General features: G+C 42.4%; 1 protein-coding gene across 4 annotated transcripts in view; it reads left to right on the top strand.

The window, feature by feature from the left end:
* Positions 1-20524, top strand: part of pknox2 (pbx/knotted 1 homeobox 2) — a 176174-nt gene that overhangs the window by 105187 nt on the left and 50463 nt on the right. For 3 of the 4 annotated variants that reach the window (XM_036143488.1, XM_036143489.1, XM_036143487.1), the window contains 2 exons: positions 3643-3779; positions 4390-4401. In XM_036143488.1, coding sequence (XP_035999381.1) covers positions 3643-3779; positions 4390-4401 — 149 coding nt within the window. The remainder of the gene's footprint in view (positions 1-3642; positions 3780-4389; positions 4402-20524) is intronic. The other variant, XM_036143490.1, reaches the window with a different exon arrangement.

Consider the following 20524-nt stretch of genomic DNA (forward strand, 5'->3'; position numbering starts at 1 on the left):
GGACAGCCCTGTCTGGTGCAGTAGAGATAAAATCAGGTAACAAGTCATGTATTTCATGTATAGGAAGAATATAAAAATAAAAACGAGTGTCTCTAATTCACAACAGAAGTCAAACAGTACTTGTTAGAGGAGCAGTCCCTGAAAAAGTTACTTCTCGTCAGCAGTGATGTCCTTCAGTCGGTGTCTGTTCAGTCTCCATGCTAACCGATAGTTGTGTTTGCTAAAGGTTGGTGACAGTCTACATGATCACACAGCACCAGGATGCCACAGCAGATCCACTGCCTGTTGTGTCCATGGAGGGAAGTTATCTGCCTGCCAACTAGTATGTCTAGCTGGACTCAGACATGTTGCTTGGGTGTGTACACACGTTGTGTGTCATTTGCAGCTGTAAATTGTCCATCCGGTTATCAAAGGGATGAACATCAGTGGAAGAAATCTGTGGTGTCATCGTTTGCTTTTCAGGTCAGCTGTAAGCCGTGGCTGGCTCTTGGTTCTGAAGCCCAACCTCAGTCTCAAAGCACACTAGTCTTTATTACGCCTGTTTGTCCAGCCTGGCTGCTTCTCCACAACAAGACATTCGTGTATATAGTGTGCATATGTATATAATGCATTTTCCTTTGTCAGATAGTAAGATGGTGGTACTTTGGTCCAGGCTAAGACATGTTATGGCTTGCCTTTCCTGTGGTTTGAGGTTAGAAGGAGGTGGTTTGTCATTGGAGAGGGTAGCTGGTATTTTCATCCTGAGTTGTTCTGCCTTTTTTTTCTGTTCAGATTGTCGTTTCTGATGGCAGATAAAGTGGCAGTGATGAGTTCCACAATGAATATTTCTTGTGGAGAAATGGCAGAATTCAGGCCTTTACCCAGTATATCCATGGCTGGCTTCGTCAGCGACCTGCTGGACATTGGTATTGGTGGCCCTCTCTTGTTGTATACTAGTACCTTGTGCAATTGCTGCTTTCTGTTGTAATTTTTGTAATTTAGGTTTTTGTCTTTCTTTTGTTTTCTGGTGTTGTGAAAGCTGGACCTTTTCAACAAAGCTGAAAATTTCTTCTGTCAGGGTTTCAGGGAGAAGATACATCCACTTAGTGGACAACAACATCAAGTTTACTAGAGAGGATGCCATCAACAATACGTTACCTTAACTGGACTGCTTTGTGGGCATGGAAAGAGATGGACGCTTCAACATTGAAGTGTACAGGAAACCTACTCACACAGACCAATAACTTCTTTTTGATTCTCACCATCCACTAGAACACAAACTTTCTGTCATCAGAACCTTACACCATCGAGCCGAGCATGTCCCCACTAGGACAGAAGGGAAGAACAAGGAACAGAGACACGTCAGAGATGCTCTCCAAACCCTAACTGGGCCTTTGTCAAATCAGCAAGGAAATCCAAAAGACACGCCACAGAACAGAATGAATGAAGAACAAGAGCAAAAACATTGTCATCCCGTATGTTTCTGGAGTCTCTGAAAAACTCAGGAGGATCCCAGTAAACCCAACATGACCCTCAGACAGAGGCTGGTCCATCCTAAGGACACCTTGATCAGGGCGGTCTCTGTACTGTGGTGAGGAAACCATACTGGAAAACGTCAAAGCGGCTGGTCGTTGTTAAGAAGGTGTTTAATTGTTGAAATACAGCTTTTTCAATATTCTTACTGATAAAGGGGAGGTTTGAGATGGGCCTGTAGTTCTGGAGTAGAAGTTTGTCTAAATTGTTCTTTTTCAGCAGTGGTTTGATAATTGCTGTTTTTAGGGACTGGAGGAAAACACCTGACAGAAGGGACGTGTTTATTATCTGAGTCAACTCAGACGCTATGACAGGCAAAACTTTCTTAAAGAAAGCTGTGCGTAGAACATCAAGGCAGCAGGAGGATGAATTTAGCTGGTGAACAATTATCTCTAAGCTTTTGTCAAGGTCGGTTCTAGTTGGAGTCAGCTTTGGTTCTGAACTTGATGTGGATGTACAGACTGGTCCTCTAATCTTATTAATGTCCGTGGTCATTGGAGCACTCAGGGCAGTAACCCCAACTCTGGAGAAGTGTCTCCAACAGATTCCTGGAGAAACATCAGACAGAAGAACGCAATCTTAGGAACAGCTAAGATCCTCAGAAGAACATTGAAGCAAGCTCAAGTGCAAGCCATCATAGTTGCTTCCAATTTAAGCCTGTTTGTAATCTGAAAACTGTTAACTTATTGCTTCAAACTGGTGAAATGGCTTGCTTCTGACCAATAATAATAATGATAATAATAATAGCTTTTCATAAAATATCTCTTCATCATGGCATCTGTGGTACTAGGAAGGAACGGATGCAGACCAGTGACAGGGACATGAGTTACATTCCCTGATGGGATTTAAAAAAAGGTTAAAGAATGGTTTCAGTCGTAAACAATAAGTTTGATATGTTGACTTGGTGTCCACATTTTCCAAAATGCAATCCGTTTGCCCAGCACATCTGTGAGATGTGCTGGGCAAACAAATTTGGTCCATGGAGGCCCCTCCCTCCTTCAACTTCCACGAATTAAAGGAGGTACCGCAAATATATTCCAAGGATTAAAGGAAGTATGTCTATCACATTTAAAGGATTAAAGGAAGTACTGCTAACATATTCAAAGGATTAAAGAAAGTACTTCTATCACATTTAAAGGATTAAAGGAAGTACTACTAACAATTTCTTGTAAGGCGCACCTCGCCTTTTCAATTCTGTGGTGTCGTTAACTATCTATCTTATCTATCATCAGGAGGAGGCGGTTAGATAAGCTCCCCAGGACGGCCAGTTCTGTCCTAGAATGCCTCCTCAGTGCATAGCAGGTGGTGGGAGATAAAATGTATCTGGCAAAGATGATATCACTGTTGAAAAGTGTTTCCCACCTCGTGCATGAAGGTGTTGCAGAGCAGGAGAGCTTCTTCAGTGGCAGACTGCTGCATCCAGGGTACACAAAGTAGCAGTATTACAGATACTTCCCCCAACAGCTGTTAAGCTGCAGAACCATCATTGCTCCTAATAAGTGTTTACATCCCTGCTGCCATTTGAACAGTTTTACTAATTACCTTTATTACTCTAAAACAGTTTGCTACAGTTTTTATATCCACCAACATACATACATACATACATACAAACTTATATTCTGTTATTTTTTATTATCCTCCTCAGTTGCACGTTTGTTTGAGTCTGAGTATATTGTTTTATTAAATATACATTATATATTTCTCATGTTGCAAATAGCCCTTGCCGTACACTATCTATTTTTCTGTATTGTATTGCATTTTATATATATATTTTTTTTTACCTTTGTGTATCTGAATGCTTCCATTTGCCTGCCACTTTGCTGCCGGTACACTGGAGTTTCTCCACTGAGGGACAATAAAGGATATTTCTATTCTATTTTAACATCTTGGTGCCACATACCAATGCACACCTTCAGGGGTCTAATACAGTCCGCAGCTCAGACTTCGCTGTGAAGCAGAGACTAACACACGATTAAGCTGTAATGTTATGCCTTAAGATGTTCAGTGCTGTCATTTACTGAATGGAAGCAGAATATTATTTTCCAGCTTTGACACTGACTGATCACTGCTAAATACCTTTGTGAGAATATTAGGTGAAAATAATTACGTCTTCTTTTCTTTTGTTGCTAGATGACGGGCACAAGTCAGCAGAACTCCAAGACCCCACAGGTCCATATCCCAGCAGCCTCTGCAGCAGGAAATAACTCTGTCAGTGTGACTCTTGACCCCCAGGCCCAGCTTGAGTCGGACAAGAGAGCTGTTTACAGGTGGGTTCAGTCAGTAAAAGAAATAAAATAAAAGCTTTTACCGGAAGGGCATTCCTTATTGTAGAACTTGAACTCCTTATTGTAGAACTTGAACTAGAACTCTCCTGGAATTACTCGTTATACTTCTAAATTATGAGCTATCAAATGTCTGTCTAGTGTTCTGTTAGTTTGATAAAACTGACGTTAAACTGCTTGAGGAGCTTCTCATTGTAAATGCCAGAGAACATGGTTATTTTTCGATGTTCTGGGAGTACGAGCAGACTATGACATAAACACATTTCAAGCTATACCCAAAAGTTTGCTTTCTCTAATTTTCTACTGGTGTCCTTCATAAGCTAAACAGTACGTTTAGTGAATGCTTTCACTCATCAAAGGAGGCCCAGTTCCTCATGAATCCATACTCTGACTTTAAAAGGAAAGCATTTGGAGAAGGAGTTCTAAGTATTTGACTGGACTGATAATTCCAGAGAGAGCTAAAAGAAGCTCACATTCCTAAACTCTAGACATAATCTATGCCTTTTCATTCGTTAAACAGAATTTGTCTAAGGTTTTAAAAATATTTAAACATTCAACATTGTAAAATTAATTTATTTCTTTTTCACGCCAACAGTCATTTTCAAAGGTAAGGATTACTCTCTAGATCATAGAGGTCTTAAGATTAATTTGATACATTCTAGCTATGGAACAGTAACAGTATAGGGACAAATGAAATAATATATACTTTATATATTTATATTTCATCATGTCTTAAAATAATTTATACTAATTTTTTTCAAAGGTTTTGTTTTTGCCAACAATTTTTTTTTCATGTTTTGCTGCCTCACAACCTGTAATGAAAATGGAATCTATGAGAGTTTTCATCATTTTATTTACATAGCATGCCTACAACTTTGAAGATGTGTATTTGCTTTATTGTGAAGCAAACAAATAAAACATTCCAATGAGTTCCCAACTTTTCCCTCAATGCTAATATCAGATGTGTTGCCTGGAAGCCTCCAATTAACATCTAAATACCAGTTTATTTCTAGAACATCAGCTTTGCCACAGATTCTCAGGTGCATTAAGGACTAAGGTTTGACTCTAGCAGTCTAGCAGAGCTTTATGCTTTGAGCTGGCTGTAGGTTTTGGGTCCATGCCCTACTGGAAGGTGAACCTCCATCTCAGTATTTTAAACCCACTAACATCTTTTCTTTTAGGGATATCAAGTATTTACCTCCATCCACTGCCTCCACAGCTCTGACTAGCTTCTTTGTTTCTACCGAATGAAATATTTCTCACAGTATGATGCTGCCAGCAATTTTTCCACCGTACATGGTCAGGGTTTCCGCCACTGTATCGTAGGTCTGGTGGGCCACCAGGCTTTAAATTGTTCTTCCGGCAGCAACGCACAGGCGCTCCGTTTCCTCCCTGCAACCACTCACCTGACTCAAGCTGCTGGAAGTGGTAAAGTCTGCTGACATGTGGACAACAGCCAGAAGAAAACATGAAACCCTCTTTATAGACAAGATAAACAGAAAAGCGTTGTTCTGAGAAACTTTCCCAGGCAGGCCGACAGACAAGAAAAACAAAATGCTGAACGTTGCTACATGCTAAACTAACAGTAAAACATGGATGCTCCTGTATCTGCAACAGTGTAGCAGTAAACCTCCCAAACAGCACAAGCTAATGCTAGCTGTTGTTAGCTTGCGGAGCCCAAGGATAATGTTCTGTGAGTCTGAACTCCCCCTTCGAGATGTGCAGTGCTGCACCTCACAACACTCTATTAAGATGCAACAAAACAACAAATCAGGTAACATTTTTTATATACCAGTGAGCTAAAGGCTGGATTTGGAAAAAAACGGATTATATGAAGTTGTAGCAATTATGTCTGGTTGAAGTGGATGGGGTGGAGGAGACTCACTTGTGGTCTGCAACTGTGTCTTCATAGTTTCGAACAAGGTAAACCCCTGCTCTGTATTGGTTGAAACTTTGCAGAAATTTGATGGAAAAGTCAAGAGTCAGACAGGAAGAGGGACAAAATACATCCACTTTGGGGAAAATACTCAATAAAACCTCTGAACCGCAAGTTAAAGGTTACATTTTTGGCTTCCAAACTTCCACACTACTACTAAGTTAAGTATTGACCTTTAGCAGGTTTTCTGAGGGAAGTGCTGATGGTGTTTCAGATATAAGTGAAAAGGGCAGATTTTATTTCAAATTTTTGTCTTCTCTAACCAAATGTATTATGGATATTATGGATTTATTTTAATGATAGATTTAATGATGCTTTCCTTGCCATCCTGTCAGTTTAGGTGGACTTCCAGGTCTTGGTAGGTCTGCAGTTGTTCCATCCACTCTCTGTGTTCAGATGATGGATTGAACAGAGCTTTGCCAGATGTAAAAGTTTGAGATATTACTTTAGAACCTAACGCTGCTTTAAAGTTGTTCTCAAGTTTCTCCCTGACCTGTCTGCTGTGTTCCTTGGTCTTCACGATGCTGTTAGTTCAGCAGTGTTCGCCAACAAGCCTTTGAAGTCTTCGTAGAACAGTTGGATTTATACTAAGATTACATTACACAACACACAGGTGAACTCTAATCACTGGTTATTTATGAATACAGCTAGTTTCACTAGATTTGATTTCTATCAGAAAGAGGGTGTTGCATACAAACCCCACACCACATATTTCAGCTTTGTATTTGTGAAAAAATAGAATATCCTGCATCATTATCCTTCAACTTTGTAGTCGTGCACTACTCTTCATTGGGCTAACCCATAAACCCAAAATAAAATACAGTGACGTTTATAACTATAATGTAAACAGGTGGTGTGATTATTGTACAAAGCACTGTATGTTAGCATATATGGCAACTCTTAACTGGCTTATTGACGGAGTGTTTCTGCATGGTTTTCTCCGGTTTATATCTATGTGTTGATAGACTGGTTTATTCTACACAGTGTACTGTGTAGAATAAACCAGTCTATATAGTCTCTAATGTACAGATTATACAGATTGGTCAAAAATTTCCTATATAAGGAAACCAGTTGATTGCACCAAAGTCCCGACAAGCAGCATTCACTCCTGGAGAAGCGTAGAGCCACAGAGAGAGTCGTCTGCATTGTCCATGGCTTTGCAGCAATCCCTTATACTGAGCAAGCATGAAACGACAGTGGAAAGAAAAACTCCCCATTAGCGGGAAGGAAAAACCTTGACACAACAAGAGAGACAAAAAAGCACAGAAGCACACATTGATCCAGTAATCTGTTCTACATTAGATGGTAGTAGCAGGTGATCTGTCTTTCCTGGATGATGTCACAGTTAACAGAACGCCAGACCAGGTGTGCCTACTATGAAGAAAAAAGAGAGAGAGCAAAAAGTTAAAAGCTGAAATGACGACAAGCAATGCAAAACTGGAGAAGAGTAGAACTTAGTAGAGTGAGAAAAATAGAAAAATAGACCCTGATGTCTTCCAGCAGCCTAAACCTATAGCAGCATAACTATAGAGGTAGCTCAGGGTAACATGAGCCACTCTAACTATAAGCTTTGTCACACCGGAAAGTTTTAAGATTAGTCTCAAATGTAGACGGGGTGTCTGCCTCACGGACCAAAACTGGGAGTTGGTTCTACAGGAGAGGAGCCTGATAGCTAAAGGATCTGCCTCCCATTCTACTTTTAGAGACTCTAGGAACCACCAGCAGACCTGCAGTCTGAGAGCGAAGTGCTCTGTTAGGAACATACGGGGTAATCAGAGCTCTGATATATGATGGAGCTTGATTATTAAGGGCTTTATACGTTAGAAGAAGAATTTTAAATTCTATTCTTGATTTAACAGGAAGCCAATGAAGGGAAGCTAAAATTGGAGAAATATGATCCCTCTTGTTGATTTTCATCAGAACTCTTGCTGCAGCATTTTGGATCAGCTGAAGACTTTGAAAAGCATTTTGCAGTAAAGTAACGAGAATTGGTCCAAGGACTGAACCCTGTGGTACTCCACAAGTGACCCTAGAGTTTGAAGAAGATTTATTATTAACATGAACAAACTGGAATCTGTCCGACAGATAAGATTTAAACCAGCCTAATGCTTTTCCCTTAATCCCTACAGTATGCTCAAGTCTTTGTAGGAGAATATTGTGATCAACTGTATCAAATGCAGCACTGAGATCTAACAGGACAAGTATAGACACAAGTCCATTATCTGAGGCCATGAGAATATCATTGGTGACCTTCACCAGAGCTGTTTCAGTGCTATGATGAGCTCTAAAGCCTGACTGAAACTCCTCAAGTAGGTCATTACTTTGTAAATGTTCACAAAGTTGATTTGCAACTACTTTCTCAAGAATTCTAGATAAGAAAAGAAGATTAGATATAGGTCTGTAGTTTACTAACTCATCTTGATCAAGAGATGGTTTCTTAAGTAAAGGTTTAATAACAGCTACTTTAAAAGCCTGTGGTACATATCCATTTACCAAGGATAGATTAATCATGTCTAAAATAGGACCACTGATCAGAGGGAATACCTCCTTAAACAACTTGGTTGGGATTGGGTCTAACATACAGGTAGTAGGTTTAGATGAGGCTAAAATTTTAGATAGCTCAGAAAGCTCTACTGCTTTTAAACAGTTCAGACACTGCGCAGGTTCTAAGGATTCCTCCAATGCTGCCTCACTTACTGAGGATGAGGTAATCATGTTTGGGAAGATGCCAATTATTTTATTTTTAATGACATCAATTTTATTTATGAAGAATCCCATAAAATTGTTACTGCTAAGAGCTAAGGGAATGGATGGATCAACAGAGCTGTGGCTCTGGGTAAGTTTGGCAACTGTACTGAAGAGAAATCTAGGATTATTTTTGTTCTCTTCAATTAATGATGAAAAATATGCTGCTCTAACTCTGCGAAGGGTCTTGTTATACAACAATAGACTGTCCCTCCAGATTAAGTAGAATTCCTCCTGGTGTGTAGAACGCCATTTTCTCTCCAATTTCCTAACATTGTGCTTCAAGGAACGCAGCTCTGAATTAAACCAAGGAGCCAGCTTCCTGTGAATAATCACCTTCTTTTTCAAGGAGCTACATTGTCTAATGCAGAACGCAATGAGGAAGTGACACTGTCAACAAAGACATCTATTTGTGAATTGGAAGAAACAACATTGCTGCTATCTGCAGGGCATTTCTGCAATACTGACGATATTAAGAGGGGGACAGACTCTTTAAAGTTTGATGCAGCATTATCCAATAAAGATCTACGATAATGGAACGCTCTTTTGGGGGTGGAGAACATAGTTAGATTACACTCAAAGGTTAAATATTATGCTAAAGTCACTATGGCCTCACACCACTCTAACTTGTCTAGGATAGACTGTCTCTGTTTTGTTTCACAGCAAGGCCACTGTCAAGTATTAGGGGAGCTGGGATACAGAAGTGAGACAGAAACAGGGCAGACAGGCTGGCAGCCGGACCGGGGGGTGCGATTACTTTTCATCTATGTGATCTCTGCTCTGCTTCTCAGTGAAAGTGCTGGAACTTCATCACTCCACTGTTTCCTTATTCAATAACTCTAGGAAGTCAGTTATTGTTTAGAAATCCTACCACATAGAGTCAGCTCAAGTAGTGTCCTCCTCTTATCTTGAACCAGATTGGACAGGTGCAGATATGGACAAATTCTGGATAAATTAACAGTTTAAAGCTTCCTCAAATCCTGTAAATCACATCATAATGTTTTTCAGTATATTAGTAGCCTATGCACCACAAGGAAACTAGGCTTGCAAAAAAAGTCACCAGGTCCTGAACACCTGCTGATGTAATAAAAAAAATTACTTGCCACAACCAAAAAAGAAAGAAATTTTAGGTTACATTTGTTTCACCTTTAAATTGTATGAGCCCCAAAAATGGGTTATGCTTGGCTGAAAAAGAAAAACAGAAAATGGCTGCTGGGCGAGTCTCCAAACACAACCCCCTCCTTCTGCTTTCAGCTCATAACTACAATATTGATGTACCTTCATAATGAGATTGCATTACCTATTTATGAAGTAAAATATTCAAATACGCAGACATTTCTAAAGCCCAGACTGAGTCCCCGGTAGAGTCAGCAAACAGCAAACCAACTGGATCTGTTGAGCTGTGTGAGAGTGAGGGCACCCCACCCGCTCTCTGCCATCCTGGAACTTACAGCCAGCAGTTTGCCATCTGTCTCAGCTCCTCGGGTACAGCCTGCAGGTATCCGCCACCGCCTTCTGAGGAGGTGTGAGCTTCCACGCTCTGACCTGAGGCGAGTCACTGCAAAGTCCTGAGCTCCTCCCCTGAGAGATGAGGCTCACTTTGATGTGAGCAGCCATGTTTGAAGCAGCTCCTGGTGGTGCCGGTGGAGTCAGCTTCTCATCCTCTTCCATATATGCATTTTAGGTGGCTGCTGTTCTCCTTCTGTAAACCACATCACGATGAAAACCTTATAACAACTACAAGAACAACATAAAAATTTAAAGCAATGATATTATGATTTTCTATTCTTTTGCTTGTCAGTAAATAAGTATTTTCTGGTACCTGAGAAACAAGTATATCACCAAAAATTATAAACAAGCAGATAAATAAATAAATAATTTAGATGTCAAATGGCCAATCTAAAGTAGTTCTAAAGTAGTTCTAAAATCTTAAATTTTTCTGTTTTAATTTCATGTGTTTGAGCACATGGAAACATTTAAATAAATACTTGTTTGTACCATTTCTACATTCTAACACCGTTATCTTACTATTAATTTCAAATTTGTTTTTCTCTGTATAGTTTTCTTTTCTATCTTAAAATGCTAATTATTGACTGAAATAAACACACAATCTCAATTCATATTTAGCAGACATTAAAATCTGTTGTTATGCGCTTTTGAGAGCAGAGATAAACAGTCTTACACAGCCTAGATTCCAGCAGAACATCTTATTACAGCACTTGAGCTAGCAATGAGTTCCCTGCTACCCAGGTATGACCTGCACATGCAGAAGATTTCTTGATTGTATGATTTTAACGAATTTTACTTTGTAAAGTGTTTTGAGATGACGTGTTGTGAATTGACCGGTCACACTGAGCCTGGTTCTGGTTTTGCTGGAGGTTCTCCTCCCTGTTAAAGGGGAATTTTCCTCTCCACTGTCGCTTCATGCATGCTCAGTATGAGGGATTGCTGCAAAGCCATCAACAATGCAGACGACTGTCCACCGTGGCTCTACGCTCTTTCAGGAGGAGTGAATGCTGCTTGGAGAGACTTGATGCAACCTGCTGGGTTTCCTTAGAGAGGAAACTTTTTGTCAAATTTGTATGATTTGATTGAATTTGACTTTTTAAATGCATTGAGATGACATATGTTGCGAATTGTCGCTGTATTAATAAAATTTCATTTCATTTTCCGTCAAGTACAGTCTGTAGTGTCTGCTTCCATCTCTACTATATAAAACATTGATTATTTCCAAGGTTCGTGTACAGTGCACGTTTTCTGCTGATTTTGGTGGCTGTGCTGCTGCGATTTATAGTGGAGCCTTACAGAATATCCAAATACCCTATTTCTCATCTGGACCACCTCAAAAGACTCTTAGGGAAAAAAAGATGAAATGTTCCCATACTTTAAACCCCCTTAGCCTTTGAAAACTTTAAAAAGCTTTAAAAAGCTTTTATAACCTACAGTGTCAAACCTGATGCAGATCCATCTCGATCAGGTTTTACACTGCAGCTCAGACAGAGCCCCCAATAACTTGAAACAAACATGACTGGTGTACACAGTTAAACATCTTTTTTTTTAATAATGAAATTATGTGTCACCGATGCATATTAATGTTAACTGAGTATTTGTAGTCCACTGGTCAACACAGCCAATGACCAGGGGCCAGGATAGTCATTGACAATAGCCGCAGTTCCACTGACCCTAATCGGCTAGGCCTGCCCACCCTAACTCCTCCCCACCTGCCTTAACTTTGTATAGTTTGTGTTTTGACCATCCCAGAAATGCCTGGAAGAGGGAAATGTCTCCTGGGGTGGCTTTAGCCCCCGTTTGCAACATTGACACTTTAAAGAAATCTGCGAGAAATGGTAAATGATGAAAAAATAATTATAAAAAAAACATTAATAAAAGAAAAAATATACAAATAATGTTTGTATAATTGTATATGCAAGGTTTTCTTGGATATTTTTAAGGATACAATTAGAGATGATAGGCTCACTCCAAATAATTTTGCCACTTGGTTTTGATAAACACCAGATTAAAGTTGTCTGTGTATCAGTTAACATGGCATACTTGGGCAGACAGCAAATGACCACCGTTAGAAGCTTCCAAGCACATGTGTGATGCCTGATTTTTGCCTGAAGCTCAAAACAAGAGTCAACAGCCGAATATGCTGTTTGTCATTGGCAGATAGCGCCCATATTCTCCCGAAAATGTGGCACCATTTAAGGGGAAATCAGTAGGGTTTCAAATGGAATGTGATTTATTGCATGGAAACTTTGTTAAAATAAAGAAAATAATTAACCAAACACAAATTTACTCAGTCTTCTTTCACACACGTGATTTTGCTGAGATGATTAAGATAGGAACCAAGATCATGACATCTGACATGAAAATAAGAACGGGTTGGGATTCATCTGAATAGCACTAAAGTGCCAGCAATGATGGAGCTAAAAGACAAGTAATAAAAGGATGAAGTAATGAATAATGAAAAGAGAAGGGGGGCAGTGCTGAGCCTTAAGGTGCTCATGTGGAGAGGTTATTGGTCATGGATCTATGTTTGTCACATGTTGACATCAAGGAAGAATTTCATGTCAGGCACAAATAAAACTAAGAGTGAAGAAACTGCCAGAATGCCATTGTTTACTGTGCTAAAGCCAACAAAAAAAGGTACAGTTGATGATAACCAATGAGCATGCTTGGACTCCTGCTGCCTTTGGGGTATTTTGCCACTGAAAGCACAGCTGTTGCTGCAGCATGATTAATCCTAAAGCCTCTCTGATTCTTATCTCAGGTACTTCCGTGAAAGAAAATTATATATATTTTTTAAATTCCTTTCTATAATTATGGCAGTAATCTTCCCATTATAGGAGGAAGTACAACTTTTGGCTTTTATCAGGATGTGATGAAAATCACTGATTCATACATAAATCATTTCAGTCTCTGCAGGCAAACAAATATATTATTGTCATATAGGTAAGTACTAACAGCAAACTGGTCCTGTCGAAAACTGTGGAAATTCTGATTCATCACCCAACTCTGAAATTCCACCTTGCAAATTGATATGGAATACACCAACAGCCCTCAGCAGAAGGAGGAAAGCAGGGGCCAGGATGAGTCCTGTGTTTACTAGAAAAAAGTGATATGTGAAAATGAGCTTACAGTTTTTTACACTCTGTTTAGCACCACTGTATAATTACTGCTTGATAGAAGTTGCTAATCTGCTAACCCATGGCAGCAACTCAGTACATCTAGGGATCCAGATGAGGAGAATTTCGGGCAGAGCATCAGAATCTGAAAATAGGTGATCTCAGTGACTGTGCATATGGCATTGTTGGCAGGGGCACAACGCTGCCCTCTAGAGTCTAGGAGAATACTGCTACTTCGGAGGAAAAGGTGCACGGAGCATAAATGCTGCAGACGTCATTTTGGTGTGGAACATACATGCGTTAAGCATAAACCAGCCTTAAGTACCAACCAAGCATGGTTTAAAGGTCCCATGACATCATTGTATAAACCATTTCAAGTAGATGATTTTGCTGTATATGTAAATTCTCCAAAGAACTTCATTAAAAAAATGTGTTATTTTGTCAGGCCAAATGTCCCTCCACAGTAAAAGGGTTGGTTGCAATAATGATATACAGCTCTACCAAGTTGACTACACTCTGAGTGGCTACGACCATATTTGGAAAACCAGTCAAACCCCCCCCCCCCCCTTTCCATCACACCTCTCTTCTTGCCGCTTAACTCTGTTACAAATCCATTATGGTTTTATACCTAGTTGAAGTGTTTGTGTTGCAGCTTGTCAGACAGTTTAAAGCATTTGATCCAAAGGCCTTAAACTGTCCGACAACCTTTAATAAACCTTTTTAAACTGGCGGTGTGATTCAACACAAAGGGTCCCAAATACAAAGCCATAAGCCCCATTTACACTACCCTTTTTTAACCAATCAATGCTGAGTTCGGACCGAGCTTGGATCAGTTAACCATGCCAAGCTTTGTTCTGACGACCGTTTACACATCACGCTAGCACGGTTCCTCTCCTCCTAGTGACGATCTACGGTACTGCTGCTCTCTAGGATTAAAAGGAGGGAATGAAGAAAATAAAAATGGCGGCACCCGTAACATTCAGGAAGTTATGCTTGGCTAGATTTCGTTGTTTGTGGAGAGTCAGGCGAAGACGGCAACTTTTGATAAATTTATTTGACAGAGTCGGCTTTTGGGACGTGGATAAGACAAACGATCTAATCAGGATTTACAGACGCAGGAAACAACGACAGACGTTGAGGTTCATCACACTGCTAAGCAGAATAATCACTGGAAATCATGTGTCACGGTAAGGAAGCTAGTATTATTATGAATGTCTGAAATTTCTGACTGTAAGGAGATGACGCGGTCTGCTCATGCGCTCTTTGTTATCAGAGAACCGGGCCAGAGAAGAACTGGGCCGAGCCCTACTATCGAACTGGTCTAGATTTAGCGCGGTCCGGTTGTGTCTGGCACGGTTGAGTTCAGTTGCGTTCCATTTACAATCGATAGTTATCTCAGTTACCGAGCTCGGAGCGTTCTCGGCACGGTTAAAAAAGGGTAGTGTAAACGGGGCTATATAGACAGCGGCACGGCGGGTAAAGCCCCCATAAAATTCTTCTGGGATTCTCTTGTCTTTTTAAAGTAAGTGGAAACGTTTTCATTTTCTCACCCTCGGACATTTCAGCTCCCCTTTTTAGCAACAGCTGTTAAATTACTATGAGGGTGAATATGGGATTATTTGTGCTCCGTGGCTTTAGCGGTGTCTGCCCCCTGTTTGAGCCGATACATGGAGGCTGATCTGGGGCTGTTGTCTTCTTGCTGCTCAACCGTCCTCCTCTAAGTTCAGAATCATCTAGGGGAGGGGAGGAGGAAGGCTGTTTGCTTGATGATGTGCTCTGATTGCAGAATATGAATTAGGTAGAAGGACAACCGACATAGAAAGGCAACCCGCTTTCTGATCTGACCGTTTTTTGAGCTAATTAACAAAGCTGACTGCCCATGAGCAGGTCCTTTGGTATTCAGTTCATCAGTGTCAAACAGGCCATATTATACAGACCATATTATACCCCCAAAACCTCAGAATTATTTATTTTTTTGTCATTGCACCTTCAGAGCCTACCTGAGTATTGTTGCTGTTCATCCCTTTAAGATCACAATGTGCTCATCTTCTAATGGCTACATTCAGCAGGATAATACGTTATATGTTCTCACAAACCTAAACCCATCTCATACCTGATATTTTCAATTCAATTTCAATTTTATGTATGTAGTGCTAATTCACACCATGTCATCTCAAAGCACTTTATAAAGTCAAATTCAATCAAATCATACTGATAGATTTCGTCAAAAAGTTTTCTCTCTAAGGAAAGCCAGCAGGTTGCATCAAGTCTCTCCAAGCAGCATTCACTCCTCCTGAAAGAGCGTAGAGCCACAGTGGACAGTCGTCTGCATTGTTGATGGCTTTGCAGCAATCCCTCATACTGAGTATGCATGAAGTGATGGTGGAGAGGAAAACTCCGCTTTAACATGATGGAAAACCTCCATCAGAACCAGAACCAGGCTCAGTGTGAACGCTCATCTGTCTTGACTGACTGGGTGTTAGAGAAGACAGAGCAGAGACACAGAAAGCACAGAAGCTCACATTGACCCAGGAGTACTTTCTATTTTATGTGGTAATGGCAGATGATCTGCCTCCCCTGGATGATGGCATAGCTAGAAGAACACCAGACCAGGTGTACCTTCTATAAAGAGAAAAAAGACAGAGAGGACAAAAAGTTAAAAGTTGAAATAACAACATACAATGCAAAACTGGAGAACAATAGGAGAACTTAGCAGCATAACTAAAAAATAGCTCAAGATAACCTAAATGGTAAATTGCTTGTACTTGTACATCACTTTAACTTTTCCGACGACCCCAAAGAGCTTTACATTACAGTCATTCACACACACATTCACACCCAGACCTTAGCCACTCTAACTATACGTTTTTTTTTTAACAAGGAACGCTTTAAGCCTAGTCTTAAAAGTAGACAGTGTAACTAAAGGATCTGCCTCCCATTCTAATTTTAGAGACTCTGGGAACCACAAGTAGACCTGCTGTCTTAGAGTGAAATGCTCTGTTAGGAATCAGAGCTCTGATATATGATGGAGCTTGATTATTAAGGGCTTTATCAGTGAGAAGGATACTTTTAAATTCTATTCTTGATTTAACAGGAAGCCAATGAAGGGAAGCTAAAATTGGAGAAATATGATCCCTCTTGTTGATTTTCATCAGAACTCTTGCTGCAGCATTTTGGATCAGCTGAAGGCTTTGAACTGCATTTTGGGGACTTCCTGATAGTAAAGAATTACAATAGTCCAGCCTTGAAGTAACAAATGCATGGACTAGAATTTAAAAGCAGTCGAAGTAAGTGATTGGATTCATCAGGATTTATGGATAAATATAACTGAGTGTCATCAGCATAACAGTGGAAATTAATCCCATGCTGTCTGATAATTTTGCCTATCGGAAGCATATATATAGTAAAGAGAATTGGTCCAAGGACTGAACCCTGTGGTACTCCACAGGTGACCCTAGAGTTTGAGGAAGATTTATTATTAACATGAACAAACTGGAATCTGTCCGACAGATAAGATTTAAACCAGCCTAATGCTTTCCCCTTAATCCCTACAGTATGCTCAAGTCTTTGTAGGAGAATATTGTGATCAACTGTATCAAATGCAGCACTGAGATCTAACAGGACAAGTATAGACACAAGTCCATTATCTGAGGCCATGAGAATATCATTAGTGACCTTCACCAGAGCTGTTTCAGTGCTATGATGAGCTCTGAAGCCTGACTGAAACTCCTCAAGTAGGTCATTACTTTGTAAATAATCACAAAGTTGATTAGCAACTACTTTCTCAAGAATTTTAGATAATAAAAGAAGATTAGATATAGGTCTGTAGTTTACTAACTCATCTTGATCAAGAGAAGGTTTCTTAAGTAAAGGTTTAATAACAGCTACTTTAAAAGCCTGTGGTACATATCCATTTACTAAGGATAGATTAATCATGTCTAAAATAGGGGCATTAATCAAAAGGAATACTTCCTCAAACAACTTGGTTGGGATTGGGTCTAACATACAACTTTAAGGTTTACATGAAGCTAAAAGTTTAGATAACTCAGAAAGCTCTACTGCTTCTAAACAGTCCAAACACCAATTAAAATCCGTCCGTCCGTCCGTCCGTTGTCTTCCGCTTATCCGGGGTCGGGTCGCGGGGGTAGCAGCTTCAGTAGGGAGGCCCAGACGTCCCTCTCCCCAGCCACTTGGGCCAGCTCCTCAGGAGGAATCCCAAGGCGTTCCCAGGCCAGCCAGGAGACATAGTCCCTCCAGCGTGTCCTGGGTCTTCCCCTGGGCCTCCTCCCGGTGGGACGTGCCCGGAACACCTCTCCAGGGAGGCGTCCAGGAGGCATCCTGACCAGATGCCCGAGCCACCTCAACTGGCTCCTCTCGACGTGGAGGAGCAGCCGGGAGCTCTACTCTGAGTCCTCCCCGGATGACTGAGCTCCTCACCCTATCTCTAAGGGAGAGCCCAGACACACTACGGAGAAAACTCATTTCAGCCGCTTGTATCCGGGATCTCGTTCTTTCGGTCACGACCCAAAGCTCGTGACCATAGATGAGGGTAGGAACGTAGATCGACCGGTAAATCGAGAGCTTCGCCTTTTGGCTCAGCTCTCTCTTCACCACAACGGATCGGTACAGCGCCCGCTTCACAGCAGACGCTGCACCAATCTGCCTGTCGATCTCCCGCTCCATCTTCCCCTCATTCGTGAACAAGACCCCAAGATACTTGAACTCCTCCACTAGGGGCAGGACATCCTCCCCAACCCGGAGAAGGCACTCTACCCTTTTCCGGTTCAAGACCATGGTCTCGGATTTGGAGGCACTGATTTTCATCCCGGCCGCTTCGCACTCGGCTGAGAACCGCTCCAGTGAGAGCTGTAGATCACGCCCTGATGAAGCCAATAGGACCACGTCATCCGCGAATAGCAGAGACGCAATCCTAAGGCCACCAAAGCGGATCCCCTCAACACCTTGGCTGCGCCTAGAAATTCTGTCCATAAAAGTTATGAACAGAATCGGTGACAAAGGGCAGCCTTGGCGGAGTCCAACTCTCACCGGAAAAGAGTCCGACTTACTGCCGGCAATGCGGACCAGACTATGACACCGGTCGTACAGAGACCTGACAGCCCTTATTAAAGGGTCCGGTACTCCATACTCCCGGAGTACCCCCCACAGGATCCCCCGGGGGACACGGTCGAATGCCTTCTCCAGATCCACAAAGCACATGTAGACTGGTTGGGCAAACTCCCATGCCCCCTCAAGAATCCTGCTGAGGGTATAGAGCTGGTCCAGTGTTCCACGGCCAGGACGAAAACCACACTGCTCTTCCTGAATCCGAGATTCGACTATCCGACGGACCCTCCTTTCCAGAACCCCTGAATAGACCTTACCAGGGAGGCTTAAGAGTGTGATTCCTCTGTAGTTGGAACACACCCTCCGGTCCCCCTTTTTAAATAGGGGGACCACCACCCCAGTCTGCCAATCCAGGGGAACTGCCCCCGATGTCCACGCAATGTTGCAGAGCCGCGTTAACCAACACAGCCCCACAACATCCAGAGCCTTAAGGTACTCAGGGCGAATCTCATCCACCCCCGGAGCCTTGCCACCGAGGAGCTTTTTAACAACCTCGGCAACCTCAGCACCAGAGATGGGAGAACCCGACCCAGAGTCCTCAGGCTCTGCTTCCTCAATGGAAGACGTGTTGGTGAGATTAAGGAGGTCTTCGAAGTATTCCGCCCACCGACGCACGACGTCCCGAGTCGAGGTCAGCAGCACACCACCCCCACTGTAAACAGTGTTGGTACTGCACTGCTTCCCCCTCCTGAGACGCCGGATGGTGGACCAGAATCGCTTCGAAGCCGTACGGAAGTCTTTCTCCATGGCCTCTCCGAACTCTTCCCACGCCCGAGTTTTTGCCTCGGCGACCAGCCGAGCCGCCTGCCGCTTCGACTGCCGGTACACATCAGCTGCTTCCGGAGTCCCACAGGCCAAAAAAGCCCGATAGGACTCCTTCTTCAGCTTGACGGCTTCCCTCACCGCTGGTGTCCACCAGCGGGTTCGAGGGTTGCCGCCACGACATGCACCGACAACCTTGCGGCCACAGCTCCGACTAGCCGCCTCAACAATATAGGCGCGGAACATGGTCCATTCAGACTCAATGTCCCCCGCCTCCCTCGGGACGTGTTTAAAGTTCTCCCGGAGGTGGGAGTTAAAGCTCCGCCTCACAGGGGACTCCGCCAGACGTTCCCAGCAAACCCTCACAGTGCGTTTGGGCCTGCCCGGTCGGACCGGCTTCCTCCCCCGCCATCGGAGCCAACTCACCACCAGGTAGTGGTCGGTGGAGAGCTCCGCCCCTCTCTTCACCCGAGTGTCCAAGACATGCGGCCGCAGGTCAGATGAAACGACAACAAAGTCGATCATTGAACTACGACCTAGGGTGTCCTGGTGCCAAGAGCACATATGGACACCCTTATGCTTGAACATGGTGTTTGTGATGGACAATCCATGACGAGCACAGAAGTCCAACAACAAAACACCACTCGAGTTCAGATCAGGTGGGCCATTCCTCCCAAACCACGCCCCTCCAGGTCCCACTGTCATTGCCCACGTGAGGCGTTGAAGTCCCCCAGCAAAACGAGGGAGTCCCCAGGAGGGGCACTCTCCAGTACCCCTTCCAAGGACTCCAAAAAGGGTGGGTAATCTGAACTGCTGTTTGGCGCATAAGCGCAAACAACAGTCAGAACCCGTCCCCCCACACGAATGCGGAGGGAGGCCCACCTCTCTGTTCACCGGGGAAAACCCCAACGTGCAGGCACCGAGATGGGGGGCAACAAGTATGCCAAACCCCAGCTCGGCGCCTCTCACACTTTTTCAGTGTATTACACTAAATCTGATAAGAAGTCTGGGAACTGATCTAAAAACTGAGTAAGGGGCCTGGTGGCTATACAAGACAACAGACAGAAGAGGTTTTATTGCTTTGCAGTTTTCAAAAGAATTGTAGTTAATAATTGGCCTGGGACTAACTAATAAATCAGACTAAAATATAGTATACAATGTGTTATGCCAGAAACCCTAAATGCTAACTTTTATTAATTAGCTGTTATGAACTTATTTATGTTGGAAAAGTCGTGATCTGACCGGGTTGTGACCAATCAGACTTTTCCAGCAAACGTTGATAACACAAATTATAACTGCAATTGGAGTTTAACCCTTGCTTCTTTATACAAACCAATGAAGACGTCTCAGTGATTTCAATTAACTCAAAAAGAGGTAATTCTGTACTCTTAGGCTACGTTCACACTGCAGCCTGAAGTGACCCAATTCAGATTTTCTTGCCCATATGTGACCTGTATCTGATTTTTTTATGACAGTCAGAACAACACAGATTTTTTCAAATGCGACCCAGGACACTTGGACATGTGGTCCTGAAT

Source organism: Fundulus heteroclitus, chromosome 11 (assembly GCF_011125445.2).
Source record: "Fundulus heteroclitus isolate FHET01 chromosome 11, MU-UCD_Fhet_4.1, whole genome shotgun sequence".
NCBI lineage: Eukaryota > Metazoa > Chordata > Actinopteri > Cyprinodontiformes > Fundulidae > Fundulus > Fundulus heteroclitus.